The following is a 25,006-nucleotide window of genomic DNA, read 5'->3' on the forward strand; positions in this document are numbered from 1 at the left end:
GAGGCCAGTCATGTCTCAAAGTTCTTCTGGAGTAGTTCCTACTATCCAATAGTGAGTATTAATTAAAAAGGCGGATTAGTCTTATAATTTGATTTCTACATTTGCAATTGTATGTTTGCTAAAGGAAATTCTTTATTTTTGTTTGCTGTTACTTTGCTTTTACTGAGAAAGAAAGGAGGGGGGATTTTTTCCAGTTTTATAGGTTAGACTCTGTGTATTGTTCCATCTTAGTATTACAGAGACAAGTTACTTTCTTTTTATTTTTTAATAAATCTTTTTTGTTAAGGACTTGGTTGATCTTTCCTTGGGTATTTTCAGGGAAAGTGTAGGAGGGAGGCATCCCTCTGTAGTTGGATCCCGGTATCTCTCCTAGGAAAAGGGAGGGGGGAGAGAAGAAGGGGGGAATGGTTTATTTTTCCTAGGTGTAAGAACTTCATGGATTTGGGGCTCTGGGATCCCCAAGGATTTTGGGGAAGGACTGTGTCCCAATACATGTTCATTATTGGGTGGGGGCAGCTTTTACCAGATCTAAACTAGAATTTAAGTTTAGAAGGATCCATGCAGGTCCCCATCTTATGACAGGGGTGGAGGTGTTAAGCCAAAAACGGTATCTATTATTTTACCATTGCCACATGCAGATATATTAATCTGAGGGTTGCCACACATTGGGGTATTTTCAGCTCAATCACTTCAGGAAAACAAAGTGTAGTTTGTTTTTTATGAATGCTATAGTGGGTATATTCCAGCTGTAACCAGTATTTCCTTTAAGCAGATACCACCCTCCAGTCTAGCCAGTTAGGACTGATGCTAGTTAACTCAACTTGACTGATGCTGCACTGTAGTGATTAGGCCCTTCCCATTAGCAGCTGCCTCTCGGAAGGGCAATCAAATACAGTGAAGTGCTGGAACAGCCTCACAATAGGAGTTGCTGGGACAAGCAACTTAATTTTAAGAACGAGCTGGACAAATTTCTGAGTGGGATTGTATGATGTGGTTGGTTAGGGGAGCTGGCTTCACAGCCCTGAGCGTCCCTTCTGGTTCATGTTTTATGTTCCTGAAATATCATGCTTAAGGGATTCAGCTGGTCACCTGCAGGGATTTTTCCCCCCATTGTATTCTGGTGTTTATCTCCTTCCTCTAAAGCATCAGAGATGGCCATGGCTGGAGATGGGACACTGGATGAGGTGGGCCACTGCTCTCAGGTGTTACTGAGAATTTTCTTATGTGCTTAGCCAGCTGGCTCTTGCTCACATGCTCAGGGTCTAACTGACCACCATATGTGGAGTTGGGAAGGCATCTTCCCCAGGTCAGATTGACAGTGAGCAGGGAGTGGGAGGGGGTTGCTTCCTCTGCAGCGTGTGGTGCAGTTCTTGTGTTAGAATCATCAGGGTATATCTTATTAACTCAATTCCTTGCCATGCCTGGTGCACCTCCATGCCTCCTGTGGCAGTTTAATCTCCTGAGGGATTTAATACTTTGGTCTAATTTCAGTTGTTGGGTTTAATGCCTGGGTGTTGGTGGCCTGTGATCAGAGGTGACAGTAAGCTGGTACGGGCCAGTACGGAGGACCGGTAAGAAAAGGAGACTGACTGAGGGAGGGAGAGAGAAGCCTGCTCCCTGCATAAGAATAGTTTAAACTCAGCTGTTCCCTGATGGTTCAGCCCCCAGGCCTAGGTTTCTGGCATCCTTGTTAATTTCACTCACAGTAGCTGGGGGTCGGGAAGGGTGTGTTTGACCATGGCAGGGGCAGTTCTTTTCAGCCCCAGGGATGAGGGGATCTCTCCAATACTAATATACACAATAAATACAAGCATTTGGCTGCACAGCTTAAATCCAGAGCTAATAAAAGCAGGAGGAAGGGGAAAACTCACTGTCACATTGGTTTCTCGGCTCCTCCCTCCTCCTCCTCCTTCTCCAGCCAGGCTGCAGACAAGTCTCTGCATTCCTCCCCCACCATCGCCAGCAGGAGTTTTCCTCTAGGCTCTAGCTTGCGGTAGGGACACTGGCTGAGATGCCTGCTGCTGCTTCCTGCAAAAGAACAGTTTAAGCTCAGCTGTTCCCTGTGCAGTTCAGTGCCCAGAGTTAGGAGCCGTTTCTGGCATCCTTGTTAATTTAACTCCCAGTTGTTGTTGGGTGTGTGTGACCATGGCAGGGGCAGTTCTTTTCTGCCACCGGGATGAGGGGATCTCCTAAACACAATCAAAATCAGGAACCATTTCCAAGTTCAAATCTATCCCATTCCCTTCCTAGCAGAGGATCATGGTTGTGATGTCCAAATTATTTGCAGATCCTCTTTGAAATTTTACTGTTTAAAAAAAAAACACAAAAAACATGGAGAACATGGTGGAAAGATGTGTCATGATGATTAGGGTTTATTTTGGGCAAAGCAATTTTGCTAAAGCAACTAAAGATTCACAGGGAAAGCAAATAGCCTCCATAGTCAAAACCACAAAGGGATTGGAGGGGAAAACTGAATATTCAGAGAAATTATTGTGCCTCCTTTGAAAGAAATAGTAGTTTTCATTCCAATCCACCCTCTTTATATATTGATTTAAACACCAGAAATGTCCTTAAGACATTGGGTGCAATCTCAGATCTCTTTTGGTTTTGTCCTGCCTGCAGAGTGCAGAGGCTGAAATTGACAAAAATTTCTCTAAATATCTTGTATATTTCATGAAGGCTATTCCAGTTGTCCTTCATTCACCCCTGACTTTCCCTCCCCCCCGCTCCCTCCCTGGCTGGCTGTGGTTTTTGCCTTGGTTACTTACTCCTTGGCAGACCCAGCCCAGTGGCACCTGCTGGCTCTCTGCAGGCAGCAGCCCACAGGGGCCGGTTGCTGGGGTCGCTGCTGGTCGGTGACAGGCTGCAGCTGCACTGTTTGTGACACATTCATACACATACACATACATACAGTCAGAGGTGAAAGTAAGCAGGTCCGGTCCGGTACGGCGTACCAGCAAGAGTCAGTATGCCATGCTGGACCACATCAACTTCCACGGCAGGGATTAAAAGGGCTCTGGGCTGCCCGTGGCTGCGGGCAGCCCTGAGCCCTTTAAATTCCGGCCGCGGCTGAGATTTAAAGGGCTCAGAGCTCCCTGCCGCTGCGGGCAGCCCAGAGCCCTTTGAATCCCGACAACAGCTCTGGTGACCAGGCTGGAGCGGGGATTTAAAGGGCTCCGGGCTTCCCTCAGCAGCAGGAATTCTGGGCCCTTTAAATCCCTGCCCCAGCCCCGCAAAGCTCAGGGTTCCCCCTGGCAGCCAGAGCCCCGGGCCCTTTAATTTGCCCCTGAGCCCCTGGTTGATTTAAAGGCTCTGGGTCTCCCAGCCACAGCTGGTTCCCCAGGGCCTTTAAATCTTGAGAGGCCATGCCTCTTCCGGATGAGGCCACGCCCCCCTCAGGACTCCAGCAGTACCGGTAAATCCTGTAAATTACTTTCACCCCTGCCTGTGATATACAGCAGGTCAGACTAGGTGATCCGGTTGTCGCTTCTGGCCTCAAAGTCTGACATTTGGACCTGAAGATTGTCTATTTCTAACCAAAGATGATTTTTAAAATTGAGTGGTTTTATAAAATAGAACACCTAAAAAGGGAAATGGCATTCTTCTTTCCAAAGCGCACACTTTCCTTAAATCATAAACAAAACAGTCTACAGTATTCTACAGTAATGACCCAAAATACTGTAGAGACATTATTGTAAACTATAGTGTTGTGGATCATGACTGTTAAATACTGAAGCTTTATTTATAAGCTTATGTCCATTCTAGTTACCATTGCATTTATTTCAGTCCACTACTACCAGTTCTGTTCAACTTTTAAATAATTATGGTCATCTTTTACTAATAAAGGAAGTTTAAAAAAATAATGCAATTTGCTTTGACTTCCCCTGGTCTTCTACTAAGTGATAAGTGGGGCCCTTATATCTCACTGGGTTACTGCAGGAATTATTTGCCAACTCTTACCTTTCTCCTCCTCTCACTTTCCCTTTGCTTCCCTGGTTTTCACTTTTTAAAGTTGCTTATTAACATTACAGCTGGTCAAAATTTTTCCAATAGAACAGTTTCCCATCATAACATGCCGTTTCATCAAAATCTAAACTTTCTGTGGGACTGTGTCAACCTTGACAACATTTTATTTTGGGGGGAAAAGCATTTTGATAATGCTGAAGAACGTGTATTTACAATGCTTAGCACAATGTAGCTCCAGTCTTGGCTGGGGCTTCTACACACAAAAAGAGCAGAAACTCTGTTTGACAAACTAATTGGGGACTGAGGAGTTCATAACATTGAAAAGTTCATAAAATTGAATATCTCGAAATGGCAGTAGGTACAGTGCGAGTTGCAGCATAGAGCACTGCATCACTTTCTCCTTCTCCTTCAAACCACAGCAAAACATTTTCCAACACATTGAAGGCCTCAGAATGTGAAGGGATGTCAACTTGTTCTTCATCAGATCACATTCATGCTCTGATTTTCTACTTCCTCCCCCCAATCGGGGGGGAAATGATTCCTGTCACTGGTTGTTCGTCAGATTGGTGGTCATAAAATCAAGGTTCTACTGTAATAGTAAAATGGCCTGATTTTTCTGATGTGCCAAGCACCCAAGCAACTCCTCAAGATTTGAAATAAGAGTTGTGGGTGCTTAGCATCTTCAAACTTCTGGTCAAGCCTTTCCTATTAAATTCTGCTTATATTCTTAGATGGCATTCATTGCTATGGTATCTGAGATCAACCATGACCACAACTAAACCTATGGCCAGGTCTACTCTTGAAAAGTCTTTGCCAGTAAAGCTATACCAGTCTACTACAACAGCAAAACGCTCCTAGTGTGGATGCAGGAGTTGTTCCTGTTCCCACTGAAATGGCAAAAATCCCATTGACTCCATTGGGATTAACACAGTTTGGGACAATCATGTATTTGTGCTTCTCACCTTTCTCCCCTCCTAATCTACAGACACAGACTTCTGAGCTATGGAAGCCAAGGAGTTTATAAACTCTTAGGAAGAGTCAGTCCCTGTCCCAATGTGTTTTGTACAATGCCTAGCATAACGGGGACTGAAGTTGAGTCCTGTAATAAACTTTACAACAAAAAATAATGTAATGGTAATGAGAGCGTGGGGCCCTAGAAATAAACAGACTTGCGTGTAAGGTTTTGAGCAATATTAAAGTCCATCTGTAAAGTAAAAAGTAGTGGTGGTGGGGTGAAGAAAGTGATGGGAAACGTTGCCTTTTCTTTCAAAAGGAATTATATCATTTTACCCTGAACTTTGTGTGTGTGGGAGGGAGGGGGAATGAAAAGAGGAATCATCACACAGGGCTGAGGCCTGAACTCCTTAATCAGACAAAACTACCACTGCTTTCCCTGACTTTCCAAAACCCTTGGGCACTAAGAGTCCAGCATGATGAGGATGATATCAGCACCCAGATGGATGGGAAGATAATTATGGGATTTTGTTTTTGCACAGTGGAAATGGGTGGGGAGCCACAGGGTCCTGTAAAGTCTGCATAAGTTTTCCCAGCGTAACTGAGAGACGTCCCTACAAGTGTGGTGACGAATCTGAGCTTTGGGGTGTTTTTCTGAATCAACCCTCTGAACTTCTTAGGAGACATTTAAACACATTTAAGCAGGAAAGAACCACAATGGGAGGCTTTAGTCCTTTTACCCATTTCTGGTCCCCACAGCAGCACATCTTCACCTGTCATAGGTCTCACCCCCACTTAGAGCTGTTGGGTTCCAAAATGGGGACCTGCACTGGTTTCCCTCTAAACTAAAAATCCTAGTTTAGATCTGGTAAAAGCTGCCACCACCCAATCAGGTACGTGGATTGGGACACAGTCCTTCCCCAAAATCCTTGGGGATCCCAAGAGCCCCAAATCTATGGAGTTCTTACACCCAGGAGAAATAAACCATTCCCCCCTGCTTCCTCCCCCATCCCTTTTCCTAGGAGAGATACCGGGATCCACTACAGAGGGATGCTTCCCTCCTCCCCTTTCCCTGAGAATCCACCCAAGGAAAGGTCAACCAAGTCCTTAATAGAAAAGAATTTATTAAAGAATAAAAAGAAAGTCACTGTCTCTGTAACCAAGATGGAACAATATACAGGGTCTAAACTTATCAATCTCTGGAGAGAATTCCCCCTCCTTTCTTTCTCAGTAAAAGCAATAACACTACAGACTTAAAGAAATTCTATAGCAAAACACAGAATTGCAAATACAGAAATAAAAGTATAAGAATACTAGCTCCTTGCTAATACTCACTAGCTTGAATAGAAGAATTTATTGCAGAAACCTGGGAGGACTTGATTAAGATGTCTGGACTCTCTTAATTCCCAAGAGAAACTCTCTAAGAAAAAAAAGAACAGGGGAAAAAAAAAACTTCCCTCCACAGGGATTTGAAAATATCTTGTCCCTCATTGGTCCTCTGGTCAGGTGTCCACAGGTACTGCTTGTTAACCCTTTACAGGTAGACAAAAACCTTAACCCTTAACTAACTGTTTATGACATCACCAGAAATGGTTTTCTTGCTTTGGGCGGGGGTAACTGTGGGGAAGGAGTCACTGCCAGGAGATGTGGAAAGGGGGCCCCAGAGCGTTACCTTGAAACCTGATCCCCGGGATGTGGCGGAAGGGAAACAAGGTAGCTGAAAAGTGGGCGGCAGGCAGCAGCCTGCTGTTTATAAGGGGCAGGGGGAAGCGGGCACGGAGGTTTAGGCAGAGTAGCGTCTGGGACACACCACAGCGGGGAGTCTGCCTGGGGCAGGGAGCCGAGGCAGGTGCGGGCGCTCCGCAGTCACAGCCGGGCTGGGAGCAGCGCAGGGAGCAGCGGGCAGGTGAGGCTCAGAACCGCTGGGACGGGGCCAGTCTCCTGCTGAGGAATCTCTCCCAGCCCCGAGCCCGGCTCCCCCCACCTGCCCCCACAGCCACCCCCTGCCCCGGGCAGGAGGCCGCCGGGGCTCGGCCCAGGGCTGAGCGATGGGGACGCTCCAGCCCCCCTGGCGCCAGCGGCGTGTCCGAGCGACCCCTCGCCCAGCCCCTCCCGCTCCCCTCCCGCGGGGCTCAGCGGCGCACGCGGGCAGCGGGGCCCCTTCCCGGCAGCAGCGGGGCCGCGTCTCTGGGGGCTGCTCGCTCCGTGGCCTGTGGCAGCTCGGCGTGACCCGCGCCGAGGGAGCCCTGCCTGCCGCCGGGACTGACAGCAAAGGGCTCGCGGGCACTGCGGGGGGAGGGGGGGCAGGGGCGGCTCTAGAGATCACGCTGCCCCAAGCAGCGCGGAGCGCAGCACCGCCCTTCCCCGGTCCCGCGGCGGGTCCCCTCTTCCCGCGGCTCCGGTTGAGCTCCTGCCGGCTTGCCTGCGGCAGGTCCGCTCGTGGTCCGGTGGACCGGCCTCTGGCATGCCGGCGGGAGCTCCACCGGAGCCAAATGCCGCCCCCCCGGGAAACGGCCGCCCCACGCGCCTGCTTGGCGCGCTGGGGTCTAGAGCCGCCCCTGCGGAGGGGACAGTAAGCGGGTCCGATCTGGCTTCCCCGGGTGGGTGATTTAAAGGGCCCGGAGTACGCAGCAGGGGCAGGAGCCCTGGCCCTTTAAATAGGCTATGAATAGCTCGGCTTTCCCGCCATGTGGGAGAGACCAGTTGGGAAGCAGAGGGGAGAGCAGGGCTGCCTGCAGTCTGCCAGCACAGCACTTCCAGGCCCAGCAACTGGCCTAACTTGTAACCCCACCCGGGGCGGCTCCAGGACCCAGCACGCCAAGCCGGAGCCGCGGGACCTGCGACCGGGAGAGCGCCCCCCGTGACATGCCCGCCGTGCTTGTTGCGGCGAAATGGCTAGAGCCGCCCCTGACCCCAGCCTGCAGAAAAGCCCCAGGAGGGACAATCCTCATGTCACCACCTGCCAGCAACCGGAGGAGGCAGCCTGTCTCTCCTGCCATTCTGCTTCCAGCCTGTCTGCCCTGCAGCCAGCCCACGCCAGATCTGGGGTTTTAGAAGCCAGGGGTTCCACGCTTTAACGACTGTCATCACTGTTTCAGAAGGGAGTGGGCGGTTAGTCCATTTCCAGTGATCGCTAGGCAGGACCTGCTTGCCTGAATCAGTCTCCTGACCACTCAGCCAGAAATAGAACCTGAGGGGGTATCCGGTATTAGGACCTGGCTACACTTGCAGATGTAGAGCGCTTTGAGTTATACCAGCATTCGGAGAGCGCAGTAGGGAAAGCGCTGCAGTCTGTCCACGCTGACATCTTCAAGCGCACTGGCATGGCCACATTTGCGGTACTTGTAGCAGCATTGGGAGCAGTGCATTATGGGCAGCTATCCCAGCATGCAAGTGACTGCAATGTGCTTTTCAAATGGTGGGATGGAGTGTGACAGGGAGTGTGTTGTATGTATGTGGGGGGAGAGAGAGTGGATCTTTGGGGCATGCTGTCTTGTAAGTTCAGACAGCAGCAGACCCCACCCTCAGCATTCCACAGTAATGGTTGCTTTGTCTCAGAGCAGATAAGCATGCCAGCTGTCAAAACGGAGCTTTGAAAGGGCATATCTGCATTCCTGCTGTGATTTCCAAAATAATGACAAGAATGGCCACTTGACTAGAGGGGATTATGGGACGTTTCTGAAGTCTGATCAGAGCGCAGTAATGCAACACTCCATTCACACTAGTGCTGTAGCGCTCCAGCGAGGGCGCATCAAACGTTATTCCACTCGCCGAGGTGCAGTACCAGGAGCGCTCTAGTTGCAGAGTCAGAGCGTTCTATGTGCCTTGCCAATGTGGACAAGTAGTGAGCTACGGCGCCTCTGGCTGCTTTAATATGCTCTACCTCGCATGTGTAGCCAAGGCCTTAGAGTTATATGGGCAGTTAGGTTGTAATTTTGCACCATGAAGGCACATTGCATCTGCAGAAAGATTTTTATGTATCTGGATGATCAAGATCTACGCTGCCAATTCCCAGTATAATAAAGTGTGTTTCTAACATCAACTCCTTACAGGCCTGCAACATGTCTCCATGCACCACCTGAGACATAGGGGTCAGACAGAACTGTGGGTGGGGGTGAGAAGAGACTTCTGTTTAGGACCCTTGAGAGAGTGTGTGGTCACGTGACCTAGCATGCCTCTTAGCAGAGACTTTAGTAATTACAAAGCATTATTGATCTCTAATCATTTTAATCATTTAATATTTTCACTGATTGTCTATTTCTCTTTGGTCAAGTCCTTACATAAAGTTTATAGTTACTGTTTTTAATGTGTTTGCTTGTGTGAGTTTGAATTATTTGTGAGTTCAAGTGCTGTAGCCACAACCTTAGTGTGGTTATCCCGTGTCTCGATGGAAGCACCGCCAAGTAGCTTGATCCTTTAGCATACCAGGAGGGGGAGGCAGGCACCTACCAGCAGCACCACGAAATGAGCCCAGGGTGACCGAAACTTTGGAACTGTCCAAAAACTGTGAGGTACCCCTCTCCTGTTTGCACTGCATTCAGGTACTAAGCTAGCACTGAAAGGGAGAGTTACATCTTTACTTTGTTAAATAAACTTTTGCTTGTTTTCACTATAAATGTGTCTTAAGTGTTGTGTGTTAAGCAAAGAGGTGATCTGAGCTGGAACTGGTAAGCTGGGGTGTACTGTTCCTTTCCAAACAGCAAATCTGTAAATGCTGTGAGTTTGCAGTGGAGCAGGGAGATGCTCAGAGAGCTCAGGGGTTGGAATGTGCCTATCGCTAACCTGTAAAGAGACAGCAGGGCCTGTCGAGGCCTAGAGGGGAGTGCTTGTGTTGCCTGTGACCACTGGAGTGGAGGAGCTGACCTCCATCAGGCACAGACAAGGCTTTCTCGTGCTAAGGGCAGGTGGCCACAGCCCTGGGTACCCCCAGGAAGCAGGCCACATTGTTGTCCTAATTTTTAAAAATGAACATAATTCTTTAGAAAAATAATTTACCCTCATGTAAAGGTAGTATGTAATGATAAATATTTTTTCTTCCCTAGGAAAAGTTGTTGAAAGGAAACAAACAATTAATAAAGAAACATAAACATATCTTAATGTGAATTCTTTGAATGGCTATTGTCTCTGAAAGGTTGTGCTGTTTCTTGTGTATGCAGATTTTACCCAAAGTGATTTACTTCTGCAAGTCTAATAACCATACAACAGAATAACACAATGAAGGATGATTTAATAAATTACACAGAAGAGGAACCACCTAATCCTAGTAAGTTTTTCAGTTAGTTGTTTCTTCTTTTGAATGTTAGGCTAGTTGTTGGAAGGTTGTACTCCATTGCCACGAAACTAATCCACATTTTGAATCTTGCCTGGTAGCCATGAGGGATTTCTATGGAAAAACAGATCAGCCCTCCCATCATCCTCCACAAATTATGCTGCTCTGGCTATTAAGTTTTCTTCTGTGGTGTCGTTACCCAGCGAGTATGGACCGTTCTTTGGGATCTATGTGGAGGAAGCATTCAGAAAATATTTGTAGCTAGCACTGAATACACATATTCTCTTTTAACTTAATCACAGCACTGGCTGGGCATAGCTCTGTGTGGCCTTTCTACCAACTTAAGTGACCCTGGTGTGCCTAGTGAGTCACTCTAGTTTGAAAATAACTAAGGCTCCCATCCTGTGAGCATTTATGCACATGTGTAGTCCCATTGGGTTTCAGTGTGGCCGCTCACATGCCTAAAGTTATTTACATGCATCAGCAATGGGGCCTAAGTGTGCAAATGCTCCACTATGTGAGTCAGGAGCCAGTTAACAATTCAAATGCAGTTCTAGGGTTTGGCTACACTTGCAGGTGTGCAGCGCTGGGAATTAAAGCTGTCTTCGTACAGCTGTGTAGGGAAAGCGCTGCAGTGTGGCCACACTGACAGCTACCAGCGCTGCAGTGTGGCCACATTTGCAGCATTTGCAGCGGTGTTGGGAGTGGTGCATTATGGGCAGCTATCCCACAGAGCACCTCTTCCCATTCTGGCGCCGTGGGTTGTGGGAAGGGGGCGGAGGGTGCGGGTCATTCTGCTTCCTGTCCCAACGCGCCGTGATGCATCACTTCACATCCCAGCAATCCCTGTTTTTCCGTCCACATTTGGTGCCATCTTGCCTCTTTCAACGGTTTCTGTGCAGCGCGATTTCTGTGGGAAATGGAGCCCAAACTGCTGAGGAGTATGCTGATGAGTCTCGCCAGCACATCACGTTTGGCAGTTAAGCTATTCCTTAAGATCCAAAGTGACAGTGAGGAGTCCGACGATGATAGCGAGTTGTGTAATGCGTACAACACGAAATTGCTTGTGGCATTCACGGACATGCTCAGCACCGTGGAATGCCGCTTTTGGGCTCGAGAAACAAGCACTGAGTGGTGGGATCACATCATCATGGAGGTCTGGGATGACAAGCAGTGGCTGCAGAACTTTCAGATGAGAAAAGTCACTTTCATGGGACTGTGTGCTGAGCTTGCCCCCACCCTGCGGTGTAAGGACACAAGATTGAGAGCTGCCTTGCCGGTGGAGAAGCAGGTGGCTATTGCAATCTGGAAGCTGGCAACTCCAGACAGCTTCCAATCGGTCGGGAACCAGTTTGGAGTGGGAAAGTCGACCGTTGAAATTGTGTTGATGCAAGTTTGCAGGGCCATTAATCGCTTCCTGCTAAGAAGAACCGTGACTCTGGGGAACGTGCAGGACATTGTGGATGGCTTTGCCCTAATGGGTTTCCCTAACTGTGGAGGGGTGATAGATGGGACGCATATTCCTGTTCTGGCACCACCCCACCTAGCATCAGAGTACGTTAATTGGAAGGGGTATTTCTCCATGGTTCTCCAGGAGCTTGTGGATCACTGTAGGCATTTCATTGACATTAACACAGGCTGGCCTGGAAAGGTGCATGATGCATGCATCTTTCGGAACACTGGCCTGTTCAGGAAGATGCAGGCTGGGACTTTTTTCCCAGACCGGAAGATCACAGTAGGGGACGTCGAAATGACCGTTGTGATCCTTGGGGACCCCGCTTACCCGTTAATGCCTCATGAAACCATACACATGGAGCCTTGACAGCAGCAAGGAACGGTTCAACCACAGGCTGAGCCGGTGCCGAATGACTGTGGAATGTGCTTTTGGCCGTTTAAAGGGGCGCTGGCGATCTCTGTATGGGAAGCTGGACTTGGGGGGAAGCAGCATCCCCATGGTTATATCCGCGTGCTGTACCCTCCATAATATTTGTGAAGGGAAGGGTGAAAGATTGTCAGGCATGGACCTCCGAGGTTCAATGCCTGGATGCTGAATTTGCACAGCCAGAGAGCAGGGCTACTAGAGAGGCCTAGCACAGGGCTGCAAGGATTAGGGATGCCTTGAGGGAGGAATTTGAGGCTGAAAACCAACAGTAATGTTTGGTGCCTTGCACGGGAGTGAAGTGCAGTGGTTACAATGTTAGTAGGAATCTGTGTTTGCTAAGCTGATTTGCAGTGCCTGTTTCTTTCCTGGGCTAAGGTATCTTTGACTTTCTGCAATAATAAAGACTCTTTTCAAAGCCAAGAATTCATTTATTGAAAAGAAAATAACTTTATTGACAGACACACAAGTTTTTGGGAACCTAAAAGGGCAGAGGGGTGAGGTGGGGAACTGTACAGTCACAGGTTTGAATATGTCCTGTCTGGAGTGCTGTGCAATGACTGCTGCACTTCAGGATGGCTATATTGCATGGTGAGGGGGGTTGAGTGCAGAGGGTAAGGGTCATAGTTCTCAGGACTGCTTGGTGAACGTACAGGTGTTGGAGGCAGCTGGTGGTGGTGGTAAGAACCTGGATGCTGGGGAAGTGGGTTTTGAGCTGACATGGGGACACAAGGGAAAGAGCTTTGGGACAAGGGCAGCGGGGGGCAGGCGCGGTAATGCTCCGCCTGCATGGCTACGATCACCTGGATAGAATCTGCTTGGCGCTCCAGGATGCTTATCAGCTGTTTTGTGCTTTTCCTCCTGTTTGCTGCATTTCTCTGGCAGATCCTGCTTTCCCTTTCCCTCCAGTCCTGCACTTTTTGATTCTCTGTGACAGAGTGCTGCATAACTGCTTGCAGCATGTCTTCTTTGCTTTTTCGTGGCTTCTTCTGGAGGTTTTGTAGTCTGTAAACCGTTGATAACATGGGCAGCTGAGATCTCAAGGTTGCATCTGTATAGGCAAAAATGCAACACTTAACAGAGGCAGCATTGTTTATATCAGACAGTTATTTCCCCGCAGTTAAGGAGGGTAACAGTCTTCACAATCGCATAATTTTCCCATCCCAAAGAGAGCGCACATAACCCATGGGAGCCCCGAAATGGTGAGTAAGGGGGACTGATTGTTTCAGGGCTGTACTGTCCTTGGGGTTTCTGTGCGTTGGGGAAAGCAAACAGCTGCAGGGGGCACCTACACAGAACACTATCCCAACATTTTCCACAGGAGTTTATCCTGGAAGATATCTCGCTGCTGCGGGTTACCTGGGAAGCACGGGAGAGTCTTCTACTGCAATGCGGATTCCGCCCTGGCCCCTATGCAGCTTGCCTGTGTCTTGCAATGGTCCCCCCACCCCTCGCGGCACAGTGGCGCGGACACGTTAGCCTGACTGGGACAAGGACCACAGTGGCTCTCCCAAGAAACCTGCGCAAGCGCATTGCCCATGCTCTGACTGAAACTTTTGAAGAGATTACCGAGGCCGATTACCGCGACGTGATAGACCACATCAATGTGCTGTTCCGCATCTAGGCATGCATGCATGCAGCCCTAACCCTCCCTCCTCTCCCAAAAAATTTAAATCCTGAAAATAAAAGCTGCTTACCGGGAACCCGCTCCTCTGTTTGTCCTCCACCAAGTACCGGCTGCTGTGACTGGGTACCTTCCTCCTGGGTTGAGAAGAGCTCCCAGCTGCATGCCTCCAGGGACTCTGGGGTGTCTCCTCCCACCCCAGTACCCTCACTTTCGCTTTCCTCCTCCTCTTCCTCCTCCCGCTCTGAAGTGTCCATTGTGGTCCTCGGAGTGGAGGTGGGGTCACCCCCAAATATCGCATCCAGCTCTTTGTAAAAACGGCAGGTCGTGGGGGCAGCGCCGGAGTGGCGGTTTCCCTCGCGGGCTTTGCAGTAGGCACTCCGCAGCTCCTTCACTTTAACCCTGCATTGCAGCGTGTCCCGGTCATGGCCCCTTTCCAGCATGGCCCTTGATATCTGCCCATAGGTATCGTAATTCCTACGGCTGGAGCGCAGCCGGGACTACACAGCTTCCTCCCCCGAAACACTGATGAGGTCCAGCAACTGATGAGGTCCATGCTGGGGCTTGTTTGGCACGTGGAGCCATGGTCACCTGGAAAGATTCACTGATTGCACTCTACACCTGGCTGAGCAAACAGGAAGGGGATTTTTAAAATTCCCGGGGCATTTAAAGGGCAGGTCTGATGCTTGGCCACCTGAGGCCAGGGCAGTAGAGTTCGAACTGATAAGCAGAGTGGCTGAACAGGCATTCTGGGATACCTCCAAATACCTCTGGAGGCCAATAACAGCACTTTTGGTGGCCACACTGGCAGAGCAGCACTGCATCAGCAGCGCTATAGTCGTTATTCCCCAGGTCGAGGTAGAGTACAACCAGCACTGTAGCCAGGGAGATACAGCGCTGTATGTGCCTTGCAAGTGTGGACGGTGAGTGAGTTGCAGCGCTGTAAAGCCACCACCAGCGCTGCAACTCTCCAGTGTAGCCAAGCCCCTATACTCAAAACAAACATAATAGTGTCTTGTAAGTCTCTACAAAGTTGTTCTAAAAACTAGTGATGGAAAACACAGTAATTACAGTTCAGGTTGAGAGAGGATAGACAGCTGGTGTGTTGTGACCATCTTTTATCACCTTACTATTCCATTCTGTCTGTTTCTTTCATTCACTTGTTATTTCTCATCTTATTCCTTGATTATAAACTCTTTTGGGCTGAGATCCTCTTTTTTTTGCTTCTGTTTGTACACCCATAGCACAGTCGGGTTGAGGCCCGTAGGTACTACTGAAATACTAACAAATACTAAGATGCCTGTTCCACTCTAAGGCTCCAATCCTGCAAAGACAAAGGCCTGGTCTACACCTAAAAGTTAGGACCATGTAAATACATTTCTCAGAGGTGTAAAAAATTCATGCCCTTGCGAGACAAAGGTAAGCTGACCTAAGCCCCACTGTAGGCACCTGAAGAACTCTTCCATCAACCTAGCAAGTGGATTCACTAATCCCTTCCATCATTGTAGTAAGTGTGTATGCTACAGAGAGCATAGCTGCAGCTGTGCCACTGTAGCACTTCTAGTGTAGACATACACTTAGGTATTCCCTTAGTTTTTGCAATACTGAGGCCCAAGTTAGTCTTTAATGACTTCCCTTAAAATTGGTTTTTTTGGGCTGAAAATGATGTTTGTTCTCAGCTTGGACGTGATGTTTGGGGAGGAAAAAGTTGAAAGTTATGAGCTGTTTCAAGAGCGTGAGAAAAATGTAGTTTTCCTGCTTTAAAAAAATCAACTGTTTTGGTGCTCCGATAATTCAGAAAGGGATTTACTGTGCTTCAGAAGAAGCTGACTTAAAAGACCTTACTATTTGTGAAAGCAAAACCTACTTTCTCCTCCACAGAATCTGCAAGTAATAGCTATGGCAGTACTGCTTTCCAACATGATGAAAAACCTGAGCAAAATGACGAGTTAAAGAAGAACAAGAAAAAGTAGGGGTTCCTTGATCTTAATACGCTGTTAAATTTCTTGTCCTGCCTTTCAAGAAAGGGTCTGGATTAATTTTGCATTAATCTCTTTAGAAAGAAAAATGAGGAGTCAAAGGAAAAGATGGTTGGCATTTTGAAATTGGTTAGTGCATAGTTTATTGGTTTGATTTATGTTTCTCATTATTCCTTTTCTTTGCCTGTTGTACATTATGGTGACAGACTAATATGCAACCACAATACTGCATTTCAGAAGAGAAGAAAGAGGTCTGTGCAAAACTTAGTATTGCCGTACAGCCATTTTTGTGTGTTGATCTCAGGCTTCCCTCATTAAAAATACGGCCTGTTGTGCAAAGTTCCCCCCACAGCTAACTGCCAGTGCTTGACAATGTTTCAGCACTTAGCACCATGACGGAGTGAAATCCACCCATGTTAAGGACTGAAGTGAAGCATGTGCGGTAAGTAGGGCCTTGCCTCTGGTCTCTCAACTGGAGATAATTTTATCATTCGTGCATAATGTCTCATGAATTATCCAGGGAAACAAGGGCTATGTTTTTCTTAAATGTGATAACTGCTACGTATCCATTTCTATTTGTAGGCAGCAACCAAATGTTTGTCAACTACCTGTTCTTGTTTACATTTTCAATGCACTGAGTAAATATGGGATGTAGTAGAATGCACCCAGGGAGGCAGTGAGTTGCACAGGTGATGTTAGCTACATTCTTTTTTCTGTGGATTAGGGGATTCATCCTGCCAACATGTCCTAAGTCCCTCAATAAAAACTGGCCTAAAACTGTGTGTAAGCTTTTTCAAAGTGCATCCCAAGTATTGTGTTTGCCTTCACAGTATCTAATTCATTGCTTCATAAAGTGCTTTGGGATACCCAAATTGTGACTGGTGCTATGTAAAAACAAATCCTATTCTGTGTGTCTTAGTAGGATATTGTCACAATTATGTGAATTTGTCAACCTGCAATTAATTCCTTTTTCTTTATATTAATGTAGTTTGCGTATGCCGATTGGCTGGATATCATTTTGATGATAATAGGCTTGATTGCAGCTGTTGCAAATGGAACAGGGCTGCCACTCGTTATCGTTGTCACTGGAGAGATGACAAACAGCTTTGTGACGATTGGCCAAGCAGTAAATGTATCTTCAGGTAAATAAAGTTTGTTCAACTTCTGAAAATATTTGTTAGGGTCTCTTATTTACTGGATTGGCAGAGGTTCAGGATGTCTGCAAATACTTTAAGCACATGCACACTCCCATTGAAATAATTGATTAAAATGTTTACAGTTAAGCTCATGCTTTACTGGATCATGACATTAGGTAAGATTCCCTATCACTTTCCTATGTCATCGACTTCAAGGGGGCTACCCACATGCTTAAAGTTAAATGCGTGCTTAGTGCTTTGCAAATAATCCTCTTGCTCTAATCTGAACAGCACCAATTATATCCCAGCAGTGTATGTGGCAGAAATTAATTGCACATCATTTTAGGATCCCTTCACTACTGCGTAAACTGTGCCATTCATTTTGGGCCTTCCCACTTTTGGTCAGGGCATTTTTGTACATGATGTATGTGTCGAGAGGTTCCTACAAAGCTGCTCAGCCTGTTATTGAACAATAAAATGATATGCATGTCCTCCTGAAACGTTCTGAGAACATTGCTGGGCTGAACGGTGCTTTCTGTAATGCCCTTGAGAAGCTAAAGGGGATTAGATAGCTAATGAGTGAACAGAAGATGTTATTGATTGATGGAAAACCATAAGCTTGTAAAGGATTCATAAGCAAAAAGAGAATGATTTTTTTCATTAACTAACTTAATCTTTGTCCTTGTCTCACAGTGGTTAAATATCATAATATGGTACTTATTATATTTACTTACTTACTAGCATATATCTTAATATTAGCTTATAAAATAGTTCCTGGCTAACAGTGTTCAACAGAAAATTCTACCAGGTGTAGGAGGGTCAAAGGATTCTGGCTTCCTGTTTACTTGTTTGGTTTTTTATCTAAAACACTTTTCTTCCAAAAAATTGTGAGCAGTAACTCTTCCCTTTGCTGACTACAGTACTCATGAATCCCTAGAAATGTAGGGCTGGAAGGACAGCAGAGATCATCAATTCCAGCCCCTGCACTGAGTCAAGGGTCAAGTATAGCTAAACCATCTCTGATAGGTGTTTTGTCTAGCAGTTCAAACCTCAATAATGAGGATTCCCACAACCTTCCTCAGTAACACATTCAGTACTTAACTATCCTAATAGTTGAACTAGATTTTCCTAATATCTAACCTAAACCTCCCTTGCTCAGATTATCACAATTATTTCTTGTCCTGTCTTCTGTGGATATGGAGGGCAACTGATCCTGCATCCTCTTTATGGCTTGCTCCTTGGCATATTTAGGGCTGTTGGCCAGGTCGCCGTCTTCAGTTTTCTTCAGCTTGCAGTTCTTTTAACCTTTTCCTCAGGTTTTCTAAACATTTTATAATTTTGTTGGTCTCTTCTGAAGCTTTCTCTATTTTGTCCTTTTGTTTCTAAACCGATACTTTTCTCTGGCAAGAAGGAGGCCTCTACACACCACACACACTTTACCGAGACAAGTAGGGTGGAACAATTTGCCTCCCATGTCTTATTGTACCTTACCTTCCAAAAAAACAAATATGGTGGTGCCACAACAGCATAGCATATTATCTTTTTTTCTCACAACTATATCCGTTGATGTTCATATTCAATTTGTGATATGCTTGAATTCCCAGATCGCACTGGCAGTATTGCTGCCTGGCCAATTATTCCCCATTTTGTTTTGTGCATTTGATTTTTCACTTCTAAGTGTAATTGCTGCACTTGTCTTTATTGGCCGTTCATATTTATTTGATTTCAGGCCAATTTTTCCAATATTACATAACAATGGCCATATTGGAGTCAGACCAATGGTCCATCTAGTCAGAATCCTGTCTTCTGAGGCAGTGTCAGTGCCAGATATTTCACAGTAAATGAACAAGAACAGAGTGATTACGAGTGATACATCCCGTCATCAGTCCCAGATTCTGGCACTCAGACATTTGGGACATCCACAGCATAGGAGTTCCACTGACCATCTTGACTAATAGCCAGTGATGGAACCTGGCCTCCATGACCCCTTATCTAATTCAGCTTGCCTAGTTATACTTATTAGTGATCACTTTCTAATGGTTTCTAACATTCAGTTAGCTTTTTGACAGCTGCTGCATCATGAGCAAATGTTTAGGAGAATTGTCCATGATATCTACAAGATCTTTCTTAAATGGTAGCAGTTAAATTGAACCCATCATTTTTATGTATAGTTAGGATTGTTTTCTAATGTACATTACTTTACATTGATCAACATTGAATTTCATCTGCCATTTTTGCCCAGTCACGTTTTGTGAGATGTAACTTTGTGGCTCTTTGCAGCCAGCTGGACTTGCTATGTTGAATAATTTTGTCAATTTTGCCACCTCATTATTCTCCCTCTTTGCCATTATAATTTGAATATGTGAACAACTGCGATCTCTGTACAGATCAGGGACCTGTATTATCTCTCCCGCTGTGAAAAACTGGCCACATTTAATTTCTACTCTTTGCATCCCTGTCACTCTGGCCCCATGTCTTTGTTTAACAGCCTTTAGGTGTGGGACCTTGTCAAAAGGCTTTCTGAAAAGTCAAGTACCCACTATATCCAACTGGATCACCCTTGTCCACAGCAGGCTTGCTGAAACTCTCAAGAATTTTAATAAATTGGTGAGCACAATTTCCAGTTACAAAAGCTGTGTTGACTGTTCCCTAACATATCGTATTGCTGATAATTCCTCCAGAGCAGCATACATTCAGTGAAATAACACCAGAAGACAGACCTATTGTTGACAATTATTAGACCAGATCACTCTGTTGGTGTGAATCAACACCAACTTCATTGATTTTATATCTCATCTAAAGTCAGATAATTGATTTTACTTGGCAGAAAACCCTGTAAGCATGTGAAAGGAAACTGGGAACTGAATGTCATCTGGATACATACCAAATTTAGCTTGTTTATCATTTGTTTTCAGATGTGATGTTAACCCCTAGAGAATGCTAGGAGAGTTAGAGTAAAAAAATCCATTACCACCTACACATCTTTGGGTTTCACAGAGTTTATTTTTATTTGGAGCCTGTGCTCTTTGCATTTATTCATGGAACCAAACTCACAGTGGAGGAGAAAGAAATTATGACATTGGACGTGTGTGCTAATTGTAGTATAGCACAATAGTCGATTGCTGAGGCAAATAAATTCCAACGAGAAAAATGCTTTGTTGTTTCAAATTACTCATCAAAGGGATCAAAATTTCTGCTCGGGCTCTTCCATCGAACAGAAATGTTGGAAATAGGTTTAATATAAATCAACAGAGATGCTGAATCTACATATTTAAGACCTCAAAAGTTCCATAACAAATATCTCATTTTGGTCACTGTCATCCTGTCTGGAGTGGTTCACGACCATGGAGTGCCTCCAGGGCAGGCTGTCCAGAAAACAGGGCAGACACCTTTGGAAGCTTTGGTGGGTGTGTTCTATAATTACTAGATTTCACCAAGCCAGTAACAAACATGAATTCCTGGATCACTATACTAATCTTACAATGGAGTCACAAACAGACTCTCCAATCTATCTTGCCACCCAGACAAACTTGACTTCATGATAAAAGGTCATTTACACCAAAAACCACACCATATTCAGGTTGCTTCCAGTCCCAGAGACTAATCACTTACCTGAAATCAATAAAATCCTAGATTTTATACAAAAGACAACGCTGGTAGACAATTCTATAGTAAACAAACTAAAGTTTATTAGCTAAGAAAAGGTAATAAGAGTTATTGAGAGATTAAAGCAGATAAAGTATATGTGCAGATGAGTCAGTCTATAATTCTAAATGGTAGCAGAGATGTAGTGATCTGCCAGTTTCCCAAAAGTCTCTCAGGGCTACCCAGAATAACTCAGGGACTCTCCATCTCCATGTTCATTTATTTTGCCCTGTTAGAATCCAGTGCAGAGATGAAAGATTTTTCTCTGAAAACTCATAGTTTTCTTCCCACAGAAAACAAGCTGACAGGGTCAATACCCATGTGGGCTTTTCCTTTGATGGCCGAGAGTGAGGAATGCATTTGGAGTCTTTGACCTTTGATCATCACACACAATGACCACTTGCTTTGAAATTAACACTTTTCTGTTAAATTTTTCATTTGCATTCCACAAGACTTCTTTCTCATTTGATGGGTTATTTGCTGACAGGGGCATACACTATGTGAATGTTTGCTACAGCATTATAACGGGATCCAGATAAGTGTTTAACTAATGCATTGTTTTCAGTGCATTAACATCCCATTAGTTTTCATGAAGTTTAAACACCAAATACATTCTTATACATTTAACAATCACTTTGATCTATACTAATACACAAGTGAATTGGCCTGGCTTCCAGCTATGCCTTTGTAAGCATTCAGCGAGGTCTGGGGCTTTGGCGTGAGCTGGCACCTGGTCTGCCAGTGTCACAGCCATGTGACCATCTTTCAGTTTTTTTAAATCCCTGCAAGGGACTATTGTACTTGACCAAAGCTTTTAGATTATTTTTCCTTTGGAAAGGAATAAGGCCCTGATCCTGCAAAGACTTAGGTATGTGCTTCACTTTATGCACTGTGAGTAGCCCCATTGACCTCTGATGAGAACTTGACTTCAGTGGAACTAGTCAAAGTGCATAATGTAAAGCATGTGCTTTGAAGGATTGGGCCTCAGGAGACTGTGGATTAACTCTCTTTGAGGACGCTGAGGTTTTTAATATTGCAAAGAGATGGAGAGATGTCTAATTTCACTATTTATTCTCTTAATGGGAGTTGATGAAATCAGCAGCAACAAAAAAAAGCTAATCCAACTGTTAAAGGGCATGTGGCTGCACACAATAGCTACATTCACCATGTCCTGGGTCAAATCCAGCGAAAGAATAAAAACTGGGTGAGCTGGAAAAATGCAACCTGAAATCGTAGTTTTGATTTTATTTTTTTATATTTTTTTTCTGGAAAAGCTCTTACAGAACCACCAGGATTATCATGACATTTAGCACTAAGGAAACTGCAGATCTGGACCCACTGTACACTAGCTCCTGTTTTTGTTCCCTGTAGGTATTATTCTCTGTTGTCTATGGCACATTCTCTCTCGGACAGGGCTCCCTACACTTGGAGAGTGTTGCCAGTGCTCGAGGTGCTGCCTATGAAGTGTACAAGGTCATCAGTAAGGTACTTAATGTCGCTTTTCTAGCAGTCTGAAATTTCTGGTTTATTTCTCAAAAAATCCAAAAAGAGGATGAACTCCATAGACTCAGACCACTGAAAACAAAAGTAAGACGACATTTCTCTTCATATTAAGGAGACATGAGCCTTAACCAAAGCCCTAAATGAGCTTATTGCAAACTTGGGGAAATTGAGATCTATAGCTCAACTTTACAGATTGGGGCCCTCGTTCCTGTTACGTTTGTCACTCCCTCATTCATTTATTTTTTAGAGTAAGTGGTGAAGAGCTAAGTGAAATGACATTGCTCTTTAAAACACAAGTATGTGGAGTGGACATGATTTCAGTTCAACTGCTTTTGATTTGGAGATTAACAGTGCTGTTGAAAGCTCTGGTAATACTGTTGCTGGGGAAGAGGGATGCCACACTTTCAGTAACTAACGGTATGTCTACACTATGGGATTATTCTTCATGAGCTTATGGGATTATTATTATGAGCCTTATTGTCTTCTCACAAAGGTTTTCTACTGGTTTAACTCCATTGACTTCAATGGAATTACTCCTGATTTACATTAGTTTAAGTGATACTGGGTTCAGGCCCACTGGCTTCAGAGTGGATTTCATCTTTAATTCTCTATGTTTTGTGTCATGTGCCCAGCAATGGATTGAATTTCTTGTTCTTTACAAAAGTGTTTGTTTCTATTTTAAGTAAACTTGTGCTAATCTGAGCTCCTGGGGACGGCTGCTGTTGGAACGGTTTTCCAAGTGTTCCACCTATACAGCCATTTTCTCTAATTTCTCATCTCAGAGGAACTGTGCAGGCTTTTTATTGATTTCTTAATAATGTATAAAAAGATATTCAATATGCTGCTCTGCTTTTGGCATGCACTCCAGTCTGGCGGCACATCTTAAAAGGGCAAGTGTCACAAGATGGCTCAGAGAGATATAAATTACAGCTCCCTGTCCCCCTGTAGCTCCCTAGTCCCGAAGGGGGTGTTCACCCTGAAGGAAGGTGTTGCCACCACCTATGCTTCTGTAGGGTTTGTTGAGGGTAGTCAGCTTTAAATGGCATAAAAGCCCCATTGAGGTTGAATCAGCGCATCCTGGCAACCCATGACTATGCGCCATCCCCAACTAATACCACCAACTTGTGGGTTGTGATGGTACCCGGTAGCCTCCTTGGGTTTGCAGTTTTTGGATGAATGCTACATCATTTCTAACAAAGATTGGCAGGGCGCTGTCTATGCCAGCCACTGGGTTGAAGCTGGGCCATAAAATGTGGTTCTTTTGAATGTATCTTACATCTTTCCTCTGTTCAGTTAATAAAAAAAAAAAATTTGAAAATTAAAAGTTCACTGAGATAACAATGTAAGAGAAGCAGCACAGAATTCAGTCACCTTTTGTACCCTTTCAAGTCTAGGCTGCTGTGTGAGGTAGAGAGGCCCCAGGAGTAACTCAGCCCTGAGGGTCTGTCTAATGAAAATCTCCCCAGGCTGCCCTATGGCCCACAGCACTGTAGACTGCAGCCCCACCCTTGACATGCCTTTCTCACTGCCAGCTGGGGCCCAGCCAGCCTCTTCCTAAGGAGGGGGCCAAGTGGCAGGGTCACTACAAAAAATGCAGGGGCTAAAAGTCTATAATACTCTGTATAATACATGTACAGATAAAGTCTATACATGCCATGTTGCTGCACACTGACCTATGGAACTAGCTAATCAAGAGCTGCACAACTCTGCACATATGCTGCATTCCCAATTTCCTCATCGCCAGGGTCCCACTTTATACATGCATTGCATTCCGAGAGGTGTGTGTGTGTGTGTGTATATGGGGTTCCCACACACATTTATTCCATTTATTCTTTATGAGACTGTCCGGTTTGGCCAATGTACATGGCAGAGGGGCATTGCTGGCACATGATGGCATATATCACGTTGGTAGATGTGCAGGTGTATGAGCCCCTGATGGCGTGTCTGATGTGATTAGGTCCTATGATGGTGTCACTTGAATGGATATGTGGACAGAGCTGGCATCGGGCTTTGTTGCAAGGATAGGTTCCTGGGTTAGTGTTTATGTTGTATGGTATGCGTTTGCTGGTGAGTATTTGCTTCAGGTTGGGAGGCTGTCTATAAGCGAGGACTGCATGTGCCAGCAATGCCCCTCTGCCATGTACATTGGCCAAACCGGACAGTCTCTACGCAAAAGAATAAATGGACACAAATCTGACATCAGGAATCACAACATTCAAAAACCAGTGGGAGAACACTTCAACCTCTCTAACCACTCAGTGACAGACTTGAAGGTGGCAATTTTGCAACAAAAAAACTTCAAAAACAGACTCCAAAGAGAAACTGCTGAACTTGAATTAATATGCAAACTAGATACTATTAACTGTGGGTTAAACAAAGGCTGGGAATGGTTGGGTCATTACACCAATTGAATCTATTTCCCTATGTTAAGTTCTACTCAAACATTCTACGGGCCATCTTAATTATCACTTCAAAAAGTTTTTTTCCTCCTGCTAACGATAGCTCATCTCAATTGATTAGACTCTGCCTGTTGGTATGCATACTTCCACCTTTTCATGTTCTCTGTATGTATAAATATCCCCTGTCTGTGTGTTCCATTCTATGCATCCGAAGAAGTGAGCTGTAGCTCACGAAAGCTCATGCTTAAATAAATTTGTTAGTCTTTAAGGTGCCACAAGTACTCCTGTTTTTTTTACTGGGATAGTGAATACTTACATCAGCACGGTAGTATTTGCAAGATTGGATACTTGATCAGACACAGAATAATGACCCAGGCAGCACTTCTAAAGATCATTGTGAATCTGGCAGTTCTTTGCTTGGAGAAATAACATAATAAATATGAGGTATAGAGCTACTCTCAATTTGTTTGAGAAGTTCACTTCATTCTGCTCCCATTGACTGTAGATGATCATCTCATTAACCAGTAAGGAGTTAACAGCCTATGCCAAAGCAGGCGCAATAGCAGAAGAAGTCCTGTCATCAGTGCGAACTGTTGTAGCCTTTGGAGGACAAGAGAAGGAAATCAATAGGTCTGACTCTCTCAATAGTTAA

General features: G+C 45.4%; 1 protein-coding gene across 1 annotated transcript; it reads left to right on the plus strand.

The window, feature by feature from the left end:
• LOC120397244 (ATP-dependent translocase ABCB1-like) lies at nt 1-25,006 on the plus strand. The gene is made up of 8 exons (XM_039522954.1): nt 1-51; nt 10,077-10,183; nt 15,574-15,661; nt 15,752-15,800; nt 16,660-16,813; nt 17,501-17,520; nt 21,824-21,937; nt 24,860-25,006. The coding sequence occupies exons 2-8, from the start codon at nt 10,135-10,137 to the stop codon at nt 25,004-25,006; spliced, it is 621 nt and encodes a 206-aa protein (XP_039378888.1). The 5' UTR covers nt 1-51; nt 10,077-10,134.

This window comes from Mauremys reevesii, linkage group 2 (genome assembly GCF_016161935.1).
Source record: "Mauremys reevesii isolate NIE-2019 linkage group 2, ASM1616193v1, whole genome shotgun sequence".
In the NCBI taxonomy this organism is placed as follows: domain Eukaryota; kingdom Metazoa; phylum Chordata; order Testudines; family Geoemydidae; genus Mauremys; species Mauremys reevesii.

Bases quoted from the DNA above. Each gene is read 5' to 3' on its own strand.
- LOC120397244 (XM_039522954.1), top strand. From the start codon at position 10,135: ATGAAGGATGATTTAATAAATTACACAGAAGAGGAACCACCTAATCCT. The intron at 15,801-16,659 runs GTTAGTGCATAG...ATATTAATGTAG, and splicing joins TGGTTGGCATTTTGAAATTG to TTTGCGTATGCCGATTGGCT. The intron at 16,814-17,500 runs GTAAATAAAGTT...CTTGTCTCACAG, and splicing joins AGCAGTAAATGTATCTTCAG to TGGTTAAATATCATAATATG.